A 23,335-nucleotide genomic window follows, 5' to 3' on the forward strand; every position below is an offset into this window, starting at 1 on the left:
ACTCGAACCCCAGGCGCGCCAGAAAGCGGGAGCTGGCCAAGCCCGCTGTGCCACCGCGTCCCCTACTTTGCACAACAGGCTGTGAGAAATTGAGTTTGCTCTCCCAGCGCTGTAGTGTGAGGAACATACACGATATCTTAAAATGCATGTAGAAGAGACTCGGTTATAAACAGAAGCCTGGAAAAGTCTGGAAACCCCCCCCCCTCCCCTTCCCCCTCCCCCTCCCCCAAACAACAACTTCATTGTGCAGAAATGAGCCTCCAGTGTTACTGAGAAATTTTTTGAGGTGCTGGGGCCAGAGCACCAGTAGGGGGCAGCTTGCCCATATTCAGAGGCCTTGCATACAAGTTGGTACTTTTTTTTAGTAATTTATTTAGCTGATGCTTTTCTCCAAACTTACTAACAGTGTTGCATTTGTACCGGAATATAATTGCAATGACTTGCATTTAGCTGATGCTTTTCTTCGAAGCACCATGCAATGTTAAGGTACATAATTACTAATCACCCATTTATACAGCCAGGTAATTTTACCAGAGCAGTTTACAGTATACCTTGCTCCAGGGTACTACAGCAGTTGGTGAAATTCAAACCAGCAACTTTCAGACCCAAAGGCAGTGATCCTAACTACTATGCTACCAGCTGTCCCTGTTCATTTAACCCTTTGTACGTCTGGGTAATTTTTACTGTAACAATTCACGATAAGTACCTTGACCAAGGGTAGTACAACAGGAATGGAATTCAAACCTCCCTCATTTGAGGGTAGGACAGCAGCTCTGAACACTGTGCCACCTGCTGCCCCCAGCAGGGGTTTGTGGGCATGGTGGGAATGCAGTAGAAATTTTGGCTTCAGTGCGAAAGTCTTCCGGTTCATGCACTAAAAACCCAGTGCAGTAAATTTTGGCGGGGGAAAAAAAAAAAAAAACAAAAAAAAACATTTTACAGTATTTTTGCCCACTGATTGTCATAAATGAAAAAACTTTAAGCATTTAAATCAGAGCTGACACCCCCAGCTGGAACACAGAGAGGTGCCATTTTCCTGATCGCGACTCGATGGACTGTGCAGCACACAGCTGTAAGTTGGCTGCTCCTATTTCCTTCCTCCTATTCCCAGAAATATGCACGAAAAATACTTGGTTATGGAGCAGCTCGGGCTAAACCACGTGATCGATGGAGAAGCCAAAGAGTGAAACTTTCTTCGGAAATGCCTGAAAATTGTGGAATTATAATTTTTTTTAAATGCAATTTTGAAGATTAATTTGCATTAATTTTCTGTGTCACTATATATAAATTATTGTTGTTCTTCCAGATTTTTTCAGCTTGTTACATTTTTTTTCTCTTTTTGCAGACCCTACAAATGTAAGGGTCATGTGCTAAAGTACCTGTTGGGAAAGCTGCCATTCATTCATGTACATAAGAACATGGTAAAGGCAATTTAGAGTCACCAGGTCACCTGAAACACTTTTGGACCGTGAGACGAAACTGCACGCAAACACAGGGAAAACACGTAAATTCCACACAGTCTGAGCTGGCTTTGACCCCACGTGGCACCAGCACTCCCTGCTGCACCACTGTGCGAACCAAGCAAAACATAAAACGCACAACGTTGGGAACTTTCAGAAACAGCAGAGCGTGTGACTTTAATGTCAGCTGAGCGCATGCGTTACGCCTTTATTATCTCGAAGACACCGGCTGCGCGTCCACCAGCAACTGCAGGGGCGGTGCGGAATGCGGCACGTACATGAGATGCCCCTCCTGGAGGCTGTTTTCAAAGGGAGCTTTTGTGTCCTGGACCGGGTAGGCCGAGGTACGGTAACGCCGGGAGCCAGAGGCAGCAACCAAGGAGACCAGTTGCTGGTGGAAGCATCCCTGGCTGGTGCTCGTCGCCGCCGCCTCCGTGCACATACTGTACACCCCGCGCACAAAAGCCATGTTCTGAGGGCCGCGTCAAGCTGCGCCCTCAGAGAGCGTCTCCGGGCGCCAATCCAGCAACACAAACAAGCGCAGGGGCAGCGTCGCAGGGCGTGGGTGGGGCGACGCACTCTAATTGCTATAGTCTCAGCCAACTTCAACAGTCATTATTCGCAGATGACGAGAGGGAAAAGAGCTGGGAAAACTGCAACCGGTTACCATGCAGCAGCCTGGCGTTCGACTCCGAAAAACACCTTCCGACGAGTAAGACACGGCTGTCACATACGAGAAGGACGGTCACGTTTAGAGCAACGTCTGCTTTCCTCCGAAATGACGCGACCCCAGGGGTCTGGACCACACAAGACTGCACCCGGGTTCAGCTTGATTTCCATGAGTTTCAGGACACGGATGGAGAAGAGACCGAACGCGACCGTTCAGCCACCAACAGGCTCCATAACAGCAGAAGACAGTTTTTTTTTATACTGCCCTGCTGGAGGAAGCCGAACACCACAATGGCAAATTCCTGTGGGGAAATAAACATCCACATTGCCATTGTAAATGTTATAGCTTTTCTTGGGTCCCTTTTTTTTAAATTATGGTGGGCAGTTAGCATAGCTTACATCGGCTCATATTATTCCCACCACAGATTTCGGAGCCCCACCTAACAGACGAAGCGAGCGGTCCCGTTCCCTAAAGCCCACCGCACCATTTCACGGTTTCATTTCCTCGCCCCCGCGCTGCACTGCTGCCCTTAAGGTAATTAAACGCGGTATCTACATGTCACTCCTAAGTGCTTTTGAGTCGCCCGTTTATCAGTGATGCGGAATTCCGCTGTCAAGCATAATAAATCTAACAGTCGAAATGAGAAGGTGGTGTAAGTCTGGCTTTTTAAAGCTTTTTTTAAAAAAAAAAAAAAAAAAAAACAGAACATTGTGCTTTATTCACATATGAGGAAGCAAGTGGCATAGTGGTTAGGGGTGTCGCCTTGCAGTCCATAGATTTCTGGGTGAATCCCAACTCCTTCTGTGGTACCCTTAAAAAAGGTGGTTACTGGTGGTTATGGGCGGCACAGTGGCACACGGGGGTTCGATCCCTGCTCAGTTTGTATGGAGCTTGCATGTTCTCCCTGAGTCTGTGTGGTTTTCCTCCAGGTGCTCTGGTTTCCTCCCACAGTCCAAAGAGATGCTGTTCAGGTCCACCCATAGTGTGTGAGTGACAGAGAGAGAGAGTGTATGTTCCACTGATGTATGGATGAGTGACCCAGTGTAAGAAGTGTATCTAGCAGTGTAAGTCACCACGGTGAATAAGGTGTGTGGGAAATTGAGTTTGCTCTCCCAGCACTGTAGTGTGAGGAACATACACAATATCTTAACAATAACACCACACAGAGTTCATTGGAAGTCGCTTTGGAGAAAAGCATCGGTTAAGTAAATAAAATGTACATGTATCCGCAACTGAAAAACTAAGCATTCTCTCCTGTATAAATGGGTAAACTACTGTGAAGTTGGTTATGTGTAAAGCTTAGAGCAGTTGTCTAATGATCTGAATATTCCTGGTTCTAATCCCAAACCCCTGATCAAGGTACTTACCCAGAACTAATGGGTAAACATTTACCTTTATTCATCTAGCTGTCACTTTTCTCCAAAGCAATTTACAATCTTAATCTATCTACAGTTACTTACCCATTTATACAGCTGGGTAATTTTACTGGAGCAATTCAGGGTAAGTACCTTGCTCGCAGGTACTGCATCCAGAGGTGAGATTCAAACCTACAACCTTTGGGGTCGAAGACAGCAGTTCCAGCCACTACACCACCAGTTTTAAACTTGCGGATCCGCTACTGTACATGAGCATGAACAGAGGCATCACCTTCCGATCACCTTTGCGAAGCTGCAGAGAAGGACATCAGCGGACCCGATCGGTCCTTCATCACCTTCACTTTCAGTTTTTGTCCGGCTTCATGTAGATCAAGACTGTTTTCATTTTAAGCAGCACAGCGCGGAAGAGTCACGTGTTGAAGGGTTAGAGAAAAATCATTAGCCAGTCGACCAACGAGGGTACACATGGAGACAAAAGCAGTTTTTGTTTGTCTTTGCTTTAGGTTAAAATGCCCTTGGGCAGGTTGCCACCATTAATCCAAATCATTGTTATAGCAGCTGCAATATGTAATTATTAATGTATTTGTGGACGGGAACAGCTATAAGAATGACATGTTTTTGGCCCTCTGTCAAGGAGCAGCAAAGTGATCGGCCCATTTTGCTGGATAACAAAAGTTTTACTGTACAGTATATTCAGTCTATGCAAGGGTCTATACTGTATACTATGGTGAAGGTGAGATATAATAATTCTGGCAGCACTCTGCTTCATTCTAAATGTTCACACTTTAGACTCACCTTACACGAGAGGTTAAGGAATAAATCAGTGTTTTTAAGGTCAGGACCACAATCCCGCGCTCTGTCCGATGTGTGTCTGCAGGCCGATCACTGCGGCACTGGCACTGTCACTGTCCGTCGCACGCGCACGGTTGCGCGGGACATGCCGCGCAGCAGCAGTAACACGCAGTTAATACACAGTGTGTCACACTCAGGTTGCAGCCCGAGCACAATGCAGCTGTTGATCCTCAGCGAAATGACCGCCCCCCCGCCGCCAGCACCACCAATCTCCACCCGCGTGCCACACCCACCTCCCCAAACTGACCCCCCAACCCCCTCACACCCTCAGACCCCCGGTCACTCAGAATACTTCACTTGCCGTTGGAGACCAACCCCCGGTCCCCACCCCCTCCGTGCGGCGAAATAGAGCCCCCACCCCGCCCCCCTCGCTCCGCCCGTGATGCATGCGCGCGGCTGAGCGGGCAGTCGTCGCGAGTTGCGCGCGGCCGCGCGTGGGGCGTGAAACCGAGCGCGAGCGCGAGTGCGGATGGCATCGGCGGAGCAGCTCGCGCCCTTCCAGCACATCGAGGTGCAGCTGCGCGGGGGCGCGCCTTGGGGGTTCACGCTGAAAGGGGGACTGGAGCACGGAGAGCCGCTCGTCATCACCAAAGTAAGACCCCCCCCGGTCCCTATCCTTTCTCTCTCTTCTCCAGTGAACGAGCGCGCGAGGGGATAGTTTCGGGTGCAGCACTAGTCACACGCACGTGGGGTCAACTATTGTTGGAAAAACAGTAGAGGGAGTTAAAACAACTTTATAGAACAGTGAACGTTTTGCAAACGCGCAAAGCCCCGTCGCTGCACACTTGTAAGCGCTGTCGGTTCGGAGTACGTGCTCGCTGCGTGTCCGCGGCGCGCGGGGGGCTCGCGGGCGCTCATAAAACGCTCGCGCTGTCGCGGTGCAAAAGTGTTTCTTCAGGAAAACCTCGATCCCACCTGTCATTCCCGTGCGCAAACTACTGTAAATCGCACTCGGTGTGTCTGCATTTACCACGTTTTTACATCGCACGGCGGTGGCCCTGGGATCACCTGCACGAGATGGACCGCGCGCGAGTGTCCGGGTACCTAGAGAAAAACACGTTTCTACACACATTCCTGTGCGCTTCAGCTGCAGTTTCAGGGGCAGGAGGAATTCGGAGGTAAACTTGATTTTCCCATGGTATAAGATGTTTTTCTTGTCTTTAACCCCAGTGACTGAGTCAGGTCCGGTCCCAGGTTCATCTGGTGTTGCTGGAGTACAGTACTTGAACTTGTATTGTCACCATCTGACACTGACTGAGTGCATTATTATTATTATTATTATTATTATTATTACTATTACTAACAGCAACAACAACAATCTGTCCATTTATTAATTTTCATTAACCGCTTGTCCTGATCAGGGTCACAGTGGTGCGGAGCCTATCCCCCTAATCATTTGGTGGTGGGGGGGTACCCCCTGGACAGAATGCACCACCACCACAACGAAACAACAACAATAACAATAATACTGCACCGGTAAACTGCAAGACACAACCCTCAAGGTACAGAAGTAAAGTAGTCCGGTGCGGTATAAGTGACAGAATTACAGTGTGTTTATCTCCGGTCGTATCGGTACTGTGAGAACAGTGGGACCTGATGAGGAGCGCAGAGACACTTTTTCCCATCTCTAATGCGATGCATGGGAACGGATCCTCCGGAGACCCGTGTTGAACCTTGAGCTTTTGCCACATTTTATGTGTGGCGCCCTTATCCGCATGCCATATTCCTGTCAGACATAACCATCCATCTCCCTAACACCGGTTTAATTATTATTTTTACTATCCCGTATTTAGCTGACGTCTTTGTCCAAGTCGAATTACGCTGGCAGGTTCATGCAAAGAAAAAGTGCCCACAAGGTCACCAGGTAACAGTCGCACTGTTGTGAATCCAGGATGAAATGCTCTGCTCCTTCAACGCCAGAGCAACGCAGGATTCGATTAAACACTTTTAGGGATTAAAGAAAAGAAAATCGTAAGCAAAGGCGAGAACAACAGCTTATAGGCAACGTCAAGCTTTTACAAAGAAGCGAGGATTAGGGCTTTAACCATCTTTTAACTGCTTTATCCTGCTCTTAGTTTGATTGTCTCAGTCAGTGTCTCGGCATGTTCCGGAGGAAAGGATCTGAACCGTTTCTAGACTGAAGATCACGTCCAGAAAAATGTCCATGGATTAATTTGGAGAAAATATTTTGGAGAACTGCTTGCATTGAAACGTGATTACCTTCACACAGAAGTACAAAACGGATAGTAAGACCGTGAGTGCGCGCACACACACACACACACACACACACACACACACACACTGGCTGATGCCACTTGTCCCAGTTGGGGTCGTGGCAAACCGGAGCCTAACCCAACAACACAGGGCGCAAGACTAGAGGGGGAGGGGACACACCCAGGATGGGACACCAGTCCATTGCAAGGCACCCCAAGCAGGACTTGAACCCCAGACCCACCGGAGAGCAGGCCCCAGCCAAACCTGCTACGGCACCACACCCCCTATAGTAAGAGCATGGTAATTAAATTAAATGAAATAAATTAATTTTTAAACTTCTTTAGGGTTTTCAAGGCAAGCCTGCGCTTCATAGACCTTCCGGAAGCCCATGCACAGACCCCCATTGGGTCCACGGAGCCCAGGTTAAGAACCTCTGTTCTAGAGGGTCCTTTTCATTCAGAATAAAACCAAATCCAAGTGGTCTGTGTGCCGGCTGCTTCTTCGAACGGGTGTTGCGGTCGATACCCAAATTGCTCCTCTTTTTGTGCGAGTAATTGTGCAATGATTAGGAATTTAACTTCAGGGAGAGTGAAAGAACCTTTATTTTCAGTTTTGCGTCTGGACTCCAGAAAAGTTTTCGCGTTTCCGGACAGCGGGTGTAATTTATTTAATTAATTTAATGTATTCACATGTTTGAGCCATGAATCGGTTTCTGTTTTATTCTGGCTCTGAATGAGCACATTGTGAGGTTCTGCCCTCTGAAGTGATAAATGTCGCTTTCATCTCACTAGCCGGTGTGGAAAGTTCACCTTACTGCCATGGGCGTCTGTTTAGGACGCAACTCCGGGCCATTTTTGACAGGCCTGGTCTATCATTAAATACCCCAAAGGTGGAGTGCACTAACCTTTTATTGATTTTTTTTTTTTTTTTTTTCTCTCTCTCTCTCTCTCTCCTTTTTTTTTTTAAAACAATACAACTCATTGTGCACATCTGAAAGCCTTTTTGGCGATGACTTGCATTTTCTTTTACTCTTCCATTGTGTTTGTTTACACACATTTTTATGGTACACTGGCTTTGTTGTGATTAGAATTAAAACCTGCAACCTTCTGACTCTCGATCGCCTTGTTAAAAACTGCGGTAATATTTTATCCAATAGCCGCAGGGCATTTGTGGCCTAATTTAAATTTTTTTACCAAAAAAGCCATCTCAGCAGATGTGCTTGAGCTTATTATCCACGTCCCCAACCATCCCTGCCCTTGCGCGACCCGAGTTGGAGGTTCCAGGCGGGGGGCTGAAGCCATTCTGGGTCCTCCTGCCGCATTCCAGCGAACCGTTGATTTATTTTACTTGAATGAAGATGTCGAAGAGGAAACGGCCCCCCGAGATCACATTCCCAGACTCACCCTGCCATGGAGGGGCTTCCTGGGGGAGGTTACTCAAGTTCAGGAGCTGAGCAGCGGGTCAGGAGTGGGCAGCCGCTGACCGGTGGAGCGCGTGTCTGCTCTTTGTCATCCGCACTGCTCCTACGCGACGTTTGAAGAGACAATATGCTGAGTCGGATATTTACATGCATGGAATGCTTCGCTGGTTGAGCTTGCATTGTTTTCCGTCTCACGTTCACCCATGGGCTTCTGATGGATTACTGACAGTGTTTGGGTACCCAGTGTGTGTGTGTGTGTGTGTGTGTGTGTGTGTGTGTGTGTGTGTGTGTATATCTTTGGCCAGTGAGTCATACCAAAGGCATCACTTGGTTTCACTTTGCTTTACCAGTTGCTATCTAAAATGAAGGGAGTGCGGTGGCGCAGTGGGTCGGACCAAGTCCTGCTTTCCAGTGGGTCTGGGGTTCGAGTCCCGCTTGGGGTGCCTTGCGACGGACTGGCGTCCCCTCCCCCTCCGGCGTTATGCCCTGTGTTGCCAGGTAGGCTCTGGTTCCCCATGACCCCGTATGGAACAAGCGGTTCAGAAAATGTGTCTGTGTATCTCAAATGAAATAAACCGTTAACGAAAGGCATGTCCCAAGGGGCCCCTGCCTACAAAGGCCCGCTCCTCATATGCAACCTGGGGGTTCGAATCTGGGTTGTCTCACGGGGGAATCTGCCCCATGGCTGCTCATGGGCCATGGCCTTGATCAAACTCTCAGGTGCCTGCAGGCTGTTGGTTGCTGGCAGAGAAGGTGAAGGTTGGGTCCTGTTAGCCCTCCCATTTGCTGTTAAGTGAGTCACGGGGTTAATCGAAGGTAGAGATGGTCAGGTGGAGAGTTGGAGGGGCACGTGTGACCTACCCTATGCCTCCTGAAGTGGGGTTAAAAAAAAAAAAGAGCCTTTAGAAGAATATAGCTCCCCCTAGAGGTGTGGAGGTGTACACCCATGGTTGCTGTGATCTCAAGCATCATCGATATGACCCACTGACCCAAGCCAGAGTCCCTTTTACCCCAGGATACATTAATGAAGCTATACCGAGAGGACATTTGGTTCCCTCATTGTGGTTGCAACGCAGAAAAGTGTGGGAAAGTGTCTGAAACCTTTGGCTCTGCATACAGGAGGGGAAGTGAGTGCTGTAGCATTGAATACTCTGCCTAGACTTGCTCAACGAATAACCCAAAACACATGCAGATTGCAGTTTTGTCTGTCGGTGTTTTGTGTTTGCACGATGAAATACTTTTTTTTTTTTTTTTTTTTTTTGTTTTTCATCTGATGTGCCACACACTGCCTTAGCGGGGGGTATTAAGCACTGAGCCCTGGTGTGTTCTAATCCGACGGGTTATACCCCCCACTGAAGTCTGTAGACTTTCCAACCGAAGAAGTTGCTATTGAGGGATCAGCAGCCTGCTGAGAAAAATTTCAGAGTGCAACAAAAGAAAGTTCTAGGAGGAACTTCCTACATCTGAGCTACATGTTGTAACATGGAGAGAAGATTCAACCTGGAGATATTGGTGTGTTCAAGTCCCAGTAGGAGCTGCGCTGTAGTGCTTTCAAGTAACGTATTTCACCTGAATTGCTTGAGGAAAATACCCTGCTGTACAGTATGGGTAGAACTGTAAGATTCTCCTTGAATTACGCTGTCATTTAAGTAACAAAATAACATGGCTGTTTTTGGTATCCCAAAAAGTGAGTGTCTCGCCCGAAGGAATGGAGACTTTGTCTGTCCTCCACCCCAGCTGTCTGAGCTGCTCAAGCCAAGCAGGCTCCTTCTTTGGTGGTGTTACCAAGCTTTTCCAGGCCACTGTACACTCAGGAAGTCTCCCCCGCCTGCCCCACCCACACCCCCAGGACTTCCCCCTCCTTCCAGACATTTTGGTAACCCAGGTTGCCTATAATAACAGTGTGGGGAAAGACAGGGCTCTTCGGCCTGGCACAGCAAAACCCCTCAGTCATATCTGAAGGTCTGTTGCGGATACCACATGATGTCATGAGCACGTGCCACTTTAAAGGTAATTTTTAGATGTTGACAACCACATATTTTGTAGAAATGCAGCAGTTTTCATGTTCACGCACGAAGGATCACTGGCACAAGTTGCCCATATAGGTCAAGATGCTGCTTGCTGTGACCTGTTGCTGGTAAGATAACCAGCATTTGGGAGATCAGCTCGTGGGATAGGGCTGATCTTGTCGTGGCTTTTGTAATTCTGCGTAAGGTCCAATCGCTCAGCTTCCAAGACTTGAGCCTGCCGACATCTACCCAAGCCCAGATAAAGAGAGGAGATACGGGGGCTCAACCTGCACCTGCCGTCTGTGCCGAACTCTCTTCTCCGAGACACCGTTCCGAAGCCCAAGGACACGACACGCCCTGTTCTACAGCTGGAGCATTTAAAGGATCTGAGTGCAAACAGAAGCCTGGCACGCAGGTGGGGCATGTTTAAGAAATGGGAGCAGGCAGAAATGAAAGGAGAGGTCATGGATGACCACATCCTGTTTCAAAGCTTTCAAGGTGCTGCTATGTATAGCAGTGAGATTTAGGCTCTTTAATTTTTCCAGTCCCTTGATGGTGACCACTGCTGTGAGCTTGTACATTTATGTGTGTAAGAGCGAGCGAAGACCAGCGTGCCACTGCCCTAACCACCGAGTAGGAAAAACACGTGAAGCTGCGTGTGCAGCGGTACAATGTGTCCTCTGTTTGTTGGGCTGTGCGTACAGAAATCGGCTGTTTATGAACGTTTGCAGTAAAGCTGACGGTTCACATCCTCTTCTATTTTCTTTTCCTTCTCTGCCGCCCTGAGTTGGTGTCATAGGGCGTACAGCAGGGTGTTTCTCCTTCAGAGGACACCTGTGACGTGTTGTGGGGTTGGGGGTGAGAGTGCTTATGAGGGTTGGATGTCGTAGGTCCCTCTTTGGATGAAGGGCCACAGAAGCTGGTCAGTTACAGATGTATTCAAGGAAGTTCAGAGTAAAGACAAATAAGGAGTGAAGATGAACTTCTGGGATTCCTCATGGGAATGTATGGTTTCCTGAAGTTTTTAAGATTAATAATGAAAAGTTTTTAGATTGTTTACGAGCCGATTCCTCAGATGCTAAAGATTTCAAACGGAAGTTGAATTTCTTTTGTATTAATACAGGATACTGAGCCATGTGTTCCTTTTTAGTTTAAATATTGTTTGTGGGGAAATCTCTGGTCTAAAGCCAGATATCCTTATTTATTAATTTAGATGATGCTTTTGTCCAAGGAAACTACTTATTTGCTAATTTTTACAGAGGGGTGCTGTTATTTAGAGGTGGGATTTCAACCTGGGTCTTCCACACACCAGGTCACAGTTCTGACCACCATGTTACTTGCTGAATTTAACAGTAGAAGGAGGCAGTAAGGAGGAACTGTGGCACATTTCGGCAGTGGGACAAACTGGAGAGAATAAAAGCAAAGCAACCCACAAGTGTCCTACCTCTCTGGGAAGTGCTGCATAAGAGCTGGGAAGACATGTGGACTCCTCATCAAACTTGTTACTTGAATGTCTCGTGAAAAAACCTGGTTTCCAGCAAGTGAACTCTCAGTTTTGACGAGTTCCATATATAACATCACAAGTAGAGGTCATTTGGTTGCAATATAAAACAATAGATAGCAGATCTTTTTTAAATTAGAGGGTACAACAGGAGGCACATTTTGCTCCTTTACAATTTCCTAAAGTGGCCCACAAGGAAAAATCACAGTAACATTATCATTTTAGTGCAACATCTGAGTGACCACATGGTGACTTGTTTTGGAATTCATTTCTGGGTTTTAGACCATGTATGAGTAGCTGATGATGGAAGGAATGTGTGCTGCAGTCTGGGATGATTTCTTTTTTTTCCTTCATAAACTCTTTCCTTTTGGACCATTTAGCACAAGCACTCCATTGAATTCATAATTTGTAGTTACAGATAGTTACAGGACATGCAAGGCTGCTTTCTTGAAAGTTTTGCCTTCAAATGTTTGCTTTGTACAAGATGCTGCCCCTTGAACCTGCCGCCCCACCCTCAGTGAGTCAAGCGGGGATGAGAGCCGTCGAGACAGTTTGGGTCTGCGAAGGATTCCCCGCCCTGACACCTGTCCCTCTGACCTCTAGTGAAAGAGGCTTTTGTGAACGTGCCCCATAACCACTCACTTTCATCTAGTGAAACGCATTCCAGCAGCGGCTTTCTCGCACACTTTGACTTTGAGTTGTATCCAATTGGGCCAGTGGGTCAGAAGAAGCTCCTGCTTTTAGCAAGCAATCCCACCCCAACCCACCCCATCCTGTGCTCCTTTAACCCACCCAAGGAGTGTTGTACTCGTAAGTTCTTTGCACTGAGGGTGCTGGGATTTGTTCAAAATTTAGTCTCTGCCAATGAAGTGTTGGTTTAATCTCCTCTTTATCTCATCCTTTACGGGAGCCAGTCCAGGTTGGGACCCCACCCTAGACCAGAGGAGAGCTTTTTAAGGATTCTGGTACCGTTGTTATGGCGACCTACCAACTCTGGTTTTCATACTCAGGGCGAATGTAATAGTTAAAGGCTCAGTGTGTGTCTGGAGGAGCTTTGAAGTTCAGGACGTGTATAATGTGCTTAAAGGCAATGAATTAAATTTTCATGTAAGTGGATACAGGAGGACAAATTGGCATACGGCGCAATACCGTAAGTGCTGTCATTTATTGTATGCACAGTTAGTTAAGGGGTTCGTTAGAACAACTGGACAACAGTTTATGTTCTTCCTAATGTTTCAAATGTGTTGCGGAATCAGACGTGGTCTTTATTTCTTACAGCCGAAGCATTGAACACCTCTGCATTTAAGTCTAAGCACATGTGGTTCGCTCACCTGTGGGATACCAGGATTCATTTGGGTTTTGCTTGCGTTTTCCACCAGCCTGGGGGAAGGTGCAGTCACAAGCACGGCTGACTTCATATCAGAGTGAGGTTTGCCTGACCTCAGATCCCTCCTTTTACCGCCCTTGTAGGGGTGTTCAGAAGGCTGATTACAGAACCTTCAGTCCCTGCCAAACAGTGACACTAATGGTAGAAGGTACTGGCTCCGTCAGAACTTGCCAAGATTGTTTCATATCCTCTGGAAAATGATTTAGTCGTTTATCCCACCTGTCCAGTTATGGTCCTGAGCGGACAGGAACTAGCACAGCTGACGATACCCTAGGTGACCAGGCAATGTCAAACTCCCATACGCAGCGTGAGTAATCTCCTCAGCACAATGGCTGGCACTATGCCACCATGCTGGGCCCACACCCTGGTACTGAGAGATGTAACACCGCCCTTGGCAACTAGGTGTGGGCTTGGACACAGCCAACGGGGTTATGGCTTCCTCAAACCAGAGTTATTTCCCTTGAATAACTTCTTGTGCCAAAGAGGTGAGACCAGCAGTGTCTCCTTCAAAGGAGATGCTAGACAAATTTTGAGAAGTCTCAGAGGGGCTTCAAGGCACGAGTAGCTGTCTCCAAACAAAACATGACATCAGATCCCAGATGGGTTCTCAGTGTTTCAACCCTTGAATAACCCCTCACTTGTGGTGCCAAGGACGTGTGAAGAGCAGTGTGTTCCTCATGGGAATGAAAGAGAGAGAGATGTCTAGAGATGCCAGAAGAGCTTCTGTTCTCTAGTGCTTAAATCCTTAAAGAACATGTTTTCAAGATATAATAGGGCAGTGGATGTGGATGGTTGCTGGTTTGAATCTAACCTGTTGCTGTAATACCCTTGAACAAGGTACTTACTCTTAATTGCTGAAGGAAAATTACCCAGGTGTATAAATGAGTAAATAGTTGTAGGTAGCTTAACACTGAAAGTTGCTTTAGAGGGAAGTGTCAGCTAAATGAATAAATGTGAATAGATAACACTTGTTCAACTGTTCAACAGACCCTCCTCATCACTTGTTCTAGCTGTGTGGTTGGAAGCTGTAAGCAAGCTTCCCATCCCAGTCAGTCAAGCCAAGCCAATGGTTGAATGTTCAAGTCAAGCATCCTTCTTCTCTCCCAGGTCTCTGAGAAAGGAAACATGGCCTGTTTTCATGGTACTCTGAACAGGCCACTAAAAATGTCTCTCAAAGCCATTCACTGTGTTAAAGCTATTACCACCAGGAGGCTGGCAATATTTCCAGTCATTTTGGTAATTGGAGAGTTTATTTTTATTTCCCTGTCAGCCTCTTAGAGCCTTTTATCTTTTTGAGGGATTTGAGACCGAGTAAAGAGGGAGTTATTTATTTCTGTAATGAAGTCCCCAAGTAAGTGGCTATTCCTCCAAGTTTCCCTGTAAAATGAAGACTAATTAAAAACAAAACGAGCATAAATATCGCAATGTGCAATGCTGCTGCCAGCTGCCCATTCGCCCAAGTTCTATTTAAGGTACTAAGGTGGAGTTTTTTTAAAAATTTTCATAGCTCCTAATGAGCAGCTTTTCCTGAGGGACCAGGCAGAGAATAGAAGCAGAAGGTTTTGAGCTACACAAGGGCCTCTTTGTAGGCCGGCTCCAGTCTCGCTGGGGTTGAAGAAAGCGGCAGACGTCGAGGTCGGAGCGGGACATGGAGGGGCCCAGTGGAACACATAGGTGTGGCACTGGCAGGCAGTACAAAGAGGGTGCAGTAGTGGAGCTATTTCCATCGCTCTGTGCCCAGGAGACCACACAGCAAAGTTTGGAAGGCGGAAAAGGTGGGGAAGACCCAGCGGGGGCTGCTTTGTTGAAGGTCCCTGGAGCTCAAGGGCTCAACGAGGGCCTTCAGCTGTTCTCCAGGGTTACCAAGGGCACCAAGAACAAGCCATTGGCTTTCGCTCAGAACCCATTCTTTAATTAACCACAAAGGCTGAGGGAACGAGAGTTAACAAGGCTCATGTTGCATGATGTCATGGCCTCAATGACCGTTAAGCCCCTTGCAGAAGCTGGCAGCGAGCTCCCAGTTCCGCTTCTCATTTCTGTGGTTTTTCTTGTGGCTGGGAAGAGGTTGTCTGTGGCTTGACCGCTTGAGTGACAATCTCTGATTGTGCTTAATAGCTAGCGTGTGATGGAGATCCTGACCTGATCACAGAAGCAGACTTTGGTCCTGCATGTTGCTTTCTTGGCCCTCTGTGTTGAACCATGCTTAATTCCATCTTCAGTTCTTCAGTGGATGCCTTGCAGTAGAATTCCATGGGCACACCCTACTAGAGGCAAATGCTTTGTGTTGTCAAACAACCAATCCAAGTTAGAGGTCACTAGATTTATCTGCTTGATCTTCCCACTAGTCTCAACCTGCTACTGAACTTCTAAGCACAGGGAGCTTCAAAATTCCCAGTGAGGTTGTGAGCCTTGCAAACAGTAGCACAATGAGAACATCTCATCCTGCTAAGAAACTCCTCCAGTCTCACCCGGAGGAATAAGTGAATCATAGTCAGCACAGCCGGTTTCTGTTGAGATTTTCCTCGCATCCAGCTGGTCTTGCATTGTCAAGGATATAAAATGATACATCCTGGGAAGTTCCACATCACCGTTCAATAGGGGGAAGAGCAAGGGAGTGGTTCGTGTTGGCTTGTAATTGCAGCTGTAAATTGTGCACTACATCTCAACTGCATTCCGCCTGTCCAGGCCGTCAGCCCCTGTGCCAGCAGGACACCATGAGAAGAGAGGTTGCTGTTCCAGGAGCCTCCCCACCACTTTGCTTTCAGATGTAATGAGACAAAAACGGGTGCACTGGTTTTAACTGCAGTAAGTATTCTGTACCGTGCTGTGGCCTCCACATTGTTGTCAGTTTCCTTAGCTTGTCTGGCTAAACTTGGCAAAGCAGAAATCTGCTGACTTTACTGACTCAGCCCAGGTGATTCCCATTTAAAATCTATCTAGTAAATCAAAAGGAAGGTGTAACGATGTTTGACATGGCTCATTTAGTGATGCAACTCCTCTGGGACCTTGCAGAGAATTGTATTCTTTGGCACTTTGGAGGCGGTTTGAAACACCCATATTCTTCTCCTCCTAACCAAGTACCACCTCAGGTAGTGCCACCCCCCATACACTCTTCAGAATGAATGATACTCATGTTAAGGGCCAAAAAAGAGGAAACGGGGACATCTGGATGCCCTCTGGGCATATTTTAGCCTGGCGCAACATCAACTTGGCGAAGACAGTGCTGGGAGGCCACAGCAAACTTTGAGCAATAGTTTCTGGGAGTTGATCTTTGCCCCCCAACTAGGATAGACACAGATGCAAGGAAGCACGAGAGCCTGCACTCTTGGATCTGTGACAGGAGAACACCCACGAGCGCTGTCGGTGATGGAGGAACAGCCAAAAGAAATGACTCAGCAACCTTCGGTGAGACCAGTGAAGACCTGCAGCTGCTGACATGGGGCCTCATAGACTTTGCTGCATTGATTTTTGATTGTCCATTTCTTGCTTGGTCTGTCCATGGGGACTGTCAGGGTGAAGCTCGGAGAGATTGTATTTTGGAGAGGGTGGAGCTTAAAGGGACAATGTAGTGAAGGGCCTGATCGACAGTATTGGAAGGATGGTAGACTTTTATAATCACTACATGGAAGAGGGTGGACCTTAAAGATGATGTATTCCAAAAAGTGTAGTTTAAAGGGACCATTTTGACACTAGATTATCTCAGCTGGGGGGGTTGGGGGGGGGGGGGTTGCTGATGGACCTTTTGGCAAGAGCTGGCACATGGAATAGGAAGAAAATGAGTATGGCTCCCTCATGTTGTACATTATGCAGTGTGAATAACATGAAGTGCTTTAATAAGATATTACATTTTTATAATGTATACAAATTAAAAGTAAGCAACTTAGCATGAAAGTGTGTGATTGTGTTACGAGCACATTTATGCAAAAACATAAAGTAAGCGCTTTGTATTTGGGAATTAATACTTTTATTGGAGTAAACTTGTAAAGAAAAATATGTACTTTTACTCTGTTTTACTATGCGTTTATAAATATTTTCCTTTTGAATTTTTAGCATTTAATGCTTTAATTTAAAAACAATCATGAAATACGGTGAACCCAACTGTAACATTTCCTTCTGCCATCTGATGACATTGGCCATTACTTATTCAGGACCCATTAAAAATTATTGCTGAGTTTTGTCCCACCTTGACTGACATCATAGTTCATTCAAATTCAGAAGTGAAAGTAGAACTGAGGGAAAAATACATTGTTGAATAAGATTTATAAGTTAAAATCAATTTCCATATATTGTGAGTTTTATGATTTTTTTTTCTTTCTTTTTTAATTTGAGTTCAAGTTTCCTCCCACAGTCCAGAGAACTTTGGTGAATACATACAGTATGTGTGGCTGTACCAGGGTAGTTAAACTCACACACACACACACATTTTCAGAACCGCTTGTCCCATACGGGGTCACGGGGAACCGGAGCCTACCCGGCAACACAGGGCGTAAGGCTGGAGAGAGGGAGGGGACACACCCAGGACGGGACGCCAGTCCGTCGCAAGGCACCCCAAGCGGGACTTGAACCCCAGACCCACCGGAGAGCAGGACTGCGGTCCAACCCACTGCGCCACCGCGCCCCTCTGTAGTTAAACTCATCCTTGGAAAAAGTTAATGTAATAAATGTATATATGATACTTGGTATATAAAATAATTTAATGTTGAATTTAATGTTCAAATACGTTAGCGTGTACATACATTCAATACATTCAAGCAAAGTTTTGAACAAGTACTTGCAATTGAGTCCCCCCCCCCCCAAAGTGACAGGTTTTTTTTTTTTTAAATGTTTTTACCCTTCTCTGGATGTACATGCTTCTATGTGTGACATGAGCAGTTCAACTAACCTCTGACCGCTCTCTACCTGCAGATCGAGGAAGGGGGCAAGGCGGCACAGTCCAGGAAACTGCGTGTTGGCGATGAGCTGGTGAACATCAGTGGCTCAACGGTCTACGGCTCTCGCCAGGAGGCGCTAGTGCTCATCAAGGGCTCCTACAGGACCCTGAACATGGTCGTGCGCAGGTAACGGCGTAGCCCACATAGACCTTGCTAAAAATTCAGTATCTTTCGGTTAGCATAGGTAGCAGGTGCATCTGTCGCGGGTGAAATTCAGTAGGGTGAAAAACTGCACAATAGAAAAGCAGTAAATCTTAACAGGCAAAACATTTCAAGTGGTTTTTCTGGTATCCACTCTGTACTCCACAGTGTGGGAGGGGGGTCAATCACCATGCTCGCCTTTCTCTGTGGGGTAGGTCTGTTGACCTGAGTGACGCTCAGACAGAGACCTGCTGACTCAGACCGTCAAATCTAGAGCAGGGAGGGAAGAGGAACTGCTGCTTGATCCCTGATGTCCCCCCGAGTGGTGTGGGAGTGCAGTGGGTGTCGGTGATTGTATTTGTTCTGGCTGTGCTACAGCGGGGCTGACGTCAGCGTGGCTGGCCGGCGGGACATGGGGTCGCCTTTGCCCTCTGACACACCCTCACGGTTCCTGCGCTCCTCAGGAATGTTGGCTTTTTCCCGTGCTGCTCTGACTCACTCTGCCTTCCAGTTCCCACAGTCTGCAGTTGGGGGGCTTGGGAGCTGCTGCGTGGGACATCGCCCCGCAGTGGTTCGAGCTGGACCTGCAGCAGTCGGTGGGAAGTGGAGTCTGCGTTATGTGGCCGTTTGATGGGAGTAGCCACAAACAATCGGACAAAAAAAAAAAATGTCACGGAACAGCTTGCCGTTGGACTCCAGCCTTTTATGCTGACGCTCGTTTTCTGGTGATGGTCCTTGCTTGAGGAACAACATGTATCCTACAAGCTTAAGATCAAACCTTGACCAATCTCATGCCTGCTTTGCTACCCACAAGCCACCACGAGGCTAACACTTAGTTTTCACCAGATTCCTGCACCCCTTGTTGAGATGGCTCTGCCAAGTTACCCCAGCGCTGAGGCATCAGAAGAGTTATTCAAGGGTGACAGTATGAGCATCAGAAGAAGGACTTGGGTACTTGTCTTCCGCTTGATGCGTTGCACAGATTCTTATCCGTTGGTAGCTGAGACCTTGGGGGGGTGTTGACAGGACGCTTCGAATGGTATTTCTGTCCAGAAGACTTTGGCAAAAATGCGGACTTATTCCCTTCAGGTGCTGCTGTATTTAGAATTCCAGTCAACGGTGTGGTCGTCTTGCTCTTGGGGAGGGTAACAAGGAGGGTTGGGGGGTGAGGGCTTTTGTTATCTGGCCCGAAGCAGCTTCACTGTGTTTCCTCTCTCTGCACTCAGTCACATGTGACCATCCTTTCCGTAGAGGCCCGCTTGCAAACATCCCTTCGTCTCCTGCATAGGTGTGTTTACACACACACTGCGCGGTGCAATGTCCCAAGGCGCAGCTGCCGATTACTCATCTTGTAGAGCCAACGCAGCCCACAGCCTATCAAACCCAAGTAGTGGAAAATCGTAATTTTACTTTGTGTTTTTGCTTAGTTTCTATTTTTATATTGCGTAGTTGATGCTTTTATCCAAAGCAGCTTACTGTTTTAGCCCTTTGCACAGCTGGTTATTTTACTGGAACAAAAGAACTTTTCCCAGGATTTGAACCGACAATCAGGTTGCATGTCCAGTACCGCTATACACTAACTCCTTAGCTTCTGAACAAAATTTGGACCTGCGCTGCTGCATTTTTCTCTGAGATGTACTTTGCCTTGGAGAAAAGCATCTTCCAAGCGAATAAAAGCAAATGTTTTGTTTGTAACTCCAGAGTCACTTTTACTACAAAGTAACAACCAATGACATGGTAATAATACAAATGGAAAATAAAAATACGTTGTCTCTACAAACTCCAGTGTCGACTGTTGACCAATTATCACAGACACTTCCGCAGAGATTTGTCACGTTGCTTTTCGTCATCGGCACCTGCCAACGCCAGACAGGAGCTGTAAACACAGTGGAAACGAGCCGAACGAAGGCGAGGCAGCGCTCCCGTTCTCTTTGGGTGTCCTTCGCTGTCAGCTGGATGTGTAAATACTGGCTGCTTTTGCTCTGCAACAGACGGAAATTTAGAAATAGACAATTAAAAAGAAATGCAACCAAATAAATTTTTGCATGTTCAAAAAGTCTACTTCATCCCTTGTGGCACGATGATGTAATGTCGGAAATGCCTTCTTCCAACTTGACTGTCTTGAGACATTACCAACTTTAAGGCATTGTGTTGCAAAGGGTCAAGTTATGAATTTTTATAGATGCAAACATTTATATTATGTTGCAAGAAGAAAACACTTTCGAAAGCGTGCGAGATGTGGAACCAGGGGAGCTCGAACTGGCTCTATAAGGAGTATCCTACAGGCCGACCTTGGAAGTTTTAGCTGCGAAACACCGGAACACACAAGGTCAAAAGTAACGAAGTCACTGCACAGAAGGGTTTTTTTTAAAAGTGTATAGAGATATTGTAAGCTGCTTAGAAATACCGTGATATACTTCTTACATTTTGACTCCTCTGGAACAAGTGCTATGTTTGGCCTTGTTGGGAGAGTTGTGTATATTTTGGGGGTGGCATGGAGGCCCCCCGAAGGATCTGCGGAGACCAGGAGCAGCTCTGGATGCTCCTAGCTGGGCACGTGAATGGAAAACAAAAGGCCTTCCAGTCCAAAGCAAACAAGCAGCACATTCCTCACATTCCGTCTCTTTAGCCCCTCTTTAATGGTTCCTGTGTTCGCTCCAGAAATAGATGTCAGAGCAACAAACATTTCCATTTCATAGTTTGTGTGTGTGTGTGTGTGTGTGTGTGTGTGTGTGTGCGCGCGCGCGCGACTCTGTGTTGGTGTGTCTGGGTATGTGTGATAATATACACCAGGGAAATGGATGCTTGCTTCATAATGCACTGTTGTAAATTTCTAATATTATTTACGCATTTAGCTGACCCTTTTCTCCAAAGTGACCGACACGAGGATGGGACCCCAAACTTCTTACAATAATCTTCAAAATGTATTTTACATTTATGACTCCCCCCCCAAAGCACCTTACAATTATTTACCCATTTATACAGCTGGGGGATTTTTACTGCAGCAATTTTAGGGTAAGCACCTTCCTCAGGGATACTACACCAGGAGGTAGGATTCAAACCCACAACCTTCAGGCCTGAAGGCAGCAACGCTAACCCCTATGCTGCCATCTGAGGACAAACAGCTTACCATTTTTTTTAATACAAGGTAACAAGGCAATTTTTACATCAATTCAGAGTAAGTACCTTGCTTAAGGGTACTATAGCAGGATGTGGGATTAAAGCCCCAGGTCTAATACCTTACTACCTGCTGCACCAGGGAAAAGTGTAGGAACATGTCAGGATTTATATAGTAAGAGGCATCCAGTACCACAGCTGGACAGTTCACTGGGAGTTCTGAAGTGGACATGGCTATTGTGGGACTACCTGGAGCTTCGAACACACCTGTGTCCAGGTAGAACCCCACTTGTGCTTTTGTGCGTGCATTTCGTGACTGCGGGGTTGGAGAAGCTCCTCACTGTTACGTTCTCTGGTGTAATCGTCAGCTTAACAACAGCAAAGACCCAGAACAAGCAAGCTGGGCATTGTGTGTGTGTGTGTGTGTGTGTGTGTGTGTGTGTGTGTGTGTGTGTGTGTGTGTGTGTGGGGGGGGAGGGGGGGATCCAGGGCGGGACTCTTCCTGGATGGGCCCTAATAGCAGCTCTCGTCTCACGGCTCTGATTAGCTGGAATGTGCCTGTGTGCTGGAGGCAAGAGCCCTGCACAAATAAATACCATTTTAGATGGGGGGGGGCTTCTGACCCCCACCCCCCTCGGCTGTTACCCTTGAGACCCTGGGGGGGGGGCTCCCTCAGCCCCAGACTCATTAGCTGCTATTTTTCTGTTTATTTTCTCTCTTTTTTTTTTTTGCCGGTGGTTTATTTCTTTTCCTCTCGAACCCGGTGGCTTCCACAGTCGCGTCCCGTGCGCCGGCTGTGGCTTTTTTCCATGGTTTTGTGAGTCAGGTCAGAAACCTCCAGACCGCTTTGGACTTACTGAGTCAGAGGATGGATAGGAATGCTGACAGAGATGAGTCCATCTTTTTGGTAGTATTTACTGCATGACCCACACACCGTCCCCACCTCCCCGCCCCCCCGCGTCAATGGTCGACGGCCCTGTCCCGGCATCAGCTGACCTCCCTCGCTGCGAGGACTGCAGGAGCAGGACCTCTGTTCCCCATGCTCGACTGCTGCTGGCTGAGAAGCGTGCTACATGGAAGGAGGGGCCAGGTGAGAATCAAGCAACTGGGAAATTGGCCCATCTCCCTCCCCCCTCCCCCCCTTTGGTCCGAACAGCTCCGTTTAGGTCTGTCGTTGTTCTGTTTATGTCTTCTGCTGTTCAGTGTCCCACGATGCGCTCTTAATCCTGCGATCGTAATCAGGTTCGCTCATCCTGCACGGTCACTTTCGCTGCAGCGGCCTGTTGTTCACAAGTTGCGGAGTCATGGAAACCATGTTGTGTTCCCATCTCCACCCTGTCATAGAGCGTGGAGCTGAGGAGGTGTCAGGGTTGCCCCCTCGAGGTGTCTTTGTTCATCGTCGCTCTTTTCGGAGCAGGCTGACCTCCAATCTCCGCTGACCTCCGTGATCGGTGGTACGATGCCATCCGACAAGGTGGCACGGATGCCTTCCGGCCATGCGCGATCTGTCTTCGTTCCCGCTTTTCGAGACGTTCCCTTTGAGGAAGAGATCCTGCTGACTGCTCCTTTCCCCGTCCACATTGTTTTCCCTACCAGCTGCCAGAGAAAAGGGTAAGAAAACATTCAGATGGCGGGGCTCCGGCGGAACCCTCTGCGTTCCCGATTGGCACCCCCTTTCGGATCGGACAGCTTTTCAGAGGAAAAGGAAAAGGGCCCCCACATTCCTCGTGCCTCCAACAACAATGAGGAGAGCCCTGCGTATCACTGCCGCCGCGCTCCTGGCCTTTATCTCCGCCCAGCATTGCTTCCTCCCCGTCTGGGGAGGCTTCCTGCCCTGGGGTGTCACGGAGAGGAGGAGACCGCGGATAGAGGGAGGTCTGGGAGGTCTGCGCTCCCATCGCACTCCAGCTAGAATGTGCCGGGCTGGTGATAGGAGCGCTGGTTGTGGACGCTCTGCTTTTTTCATCTTTTTTCGATCGAGTCTTCAGGGTGGGAAGGAGGCGTAAAGGATGCGAAATCGCTCCACGTTTGTTGCATCCCCCCCCCACCACTTCCTATGACACAGAGGAGGTTTGAAAAGACGCTCCATGCGGCTGGATTGAGTCAGTACCGCGTCACTGGATGAAGCAGGACCCGGCGATCGACTTCCACCTGGACGAACCTGCGTCGCGAGAGCGAGAGCCAATCTCCTCGCAGCAAGTCCGCCCGCGTGTAGGATAGGGACAGGTAGGACTGCGGAGAAAGACAAGGACACCTC

General features: G+C 47.8%; 1 protein-coding gene across 2 annotated transcripts in view; it reads left to right on the forward strand.

Moving 5' to 3' along the window:
• Nucleotides 1-4,781: 4,781 nt before the first annotated feature.
• LOC108922962 (protein Shroom4-like) overlaps nt 4,782-23,335 on the forward strand; it is a 30,982-nt gene continuing 12,428 nt past the window's right edge. The window contains exons 1-2 of one of the 2 annotated variants that reach the window (XM_029257553.1): nt 4,782-4,950; nt 17,795-17,946. In XM_029257553.1, coding sequence (XP_029113386.1) covers nt 4,828-4,950; nt 17,795-17,946 — 275 coding nt within the window. In that variant the 5' untranslated portion in view covers nt 4,782-4,827. Of the gene's footprint in view, nt 4,951-17,794; nt 17,947-23,131; nt 23,305-23,335 lie in introns of those variants that run through there. The other variant, XM_029257554.1, reaches the window with a different exon arrangement.

This window comes from Scleropages formosus, chromosome 13 (genome assembly GCF_900964775.1).
Source record: "Scleropages formosus chromosome 13, fSclFor1.1, whole genome shotgun sequence".
Taxonomy (NCBI): Eukaryota; Metazoa; Chordata; class Actinopteri; order Osteoglossiformes; family Osteoglossidae; genus Scleropages; species Scleropages formosus.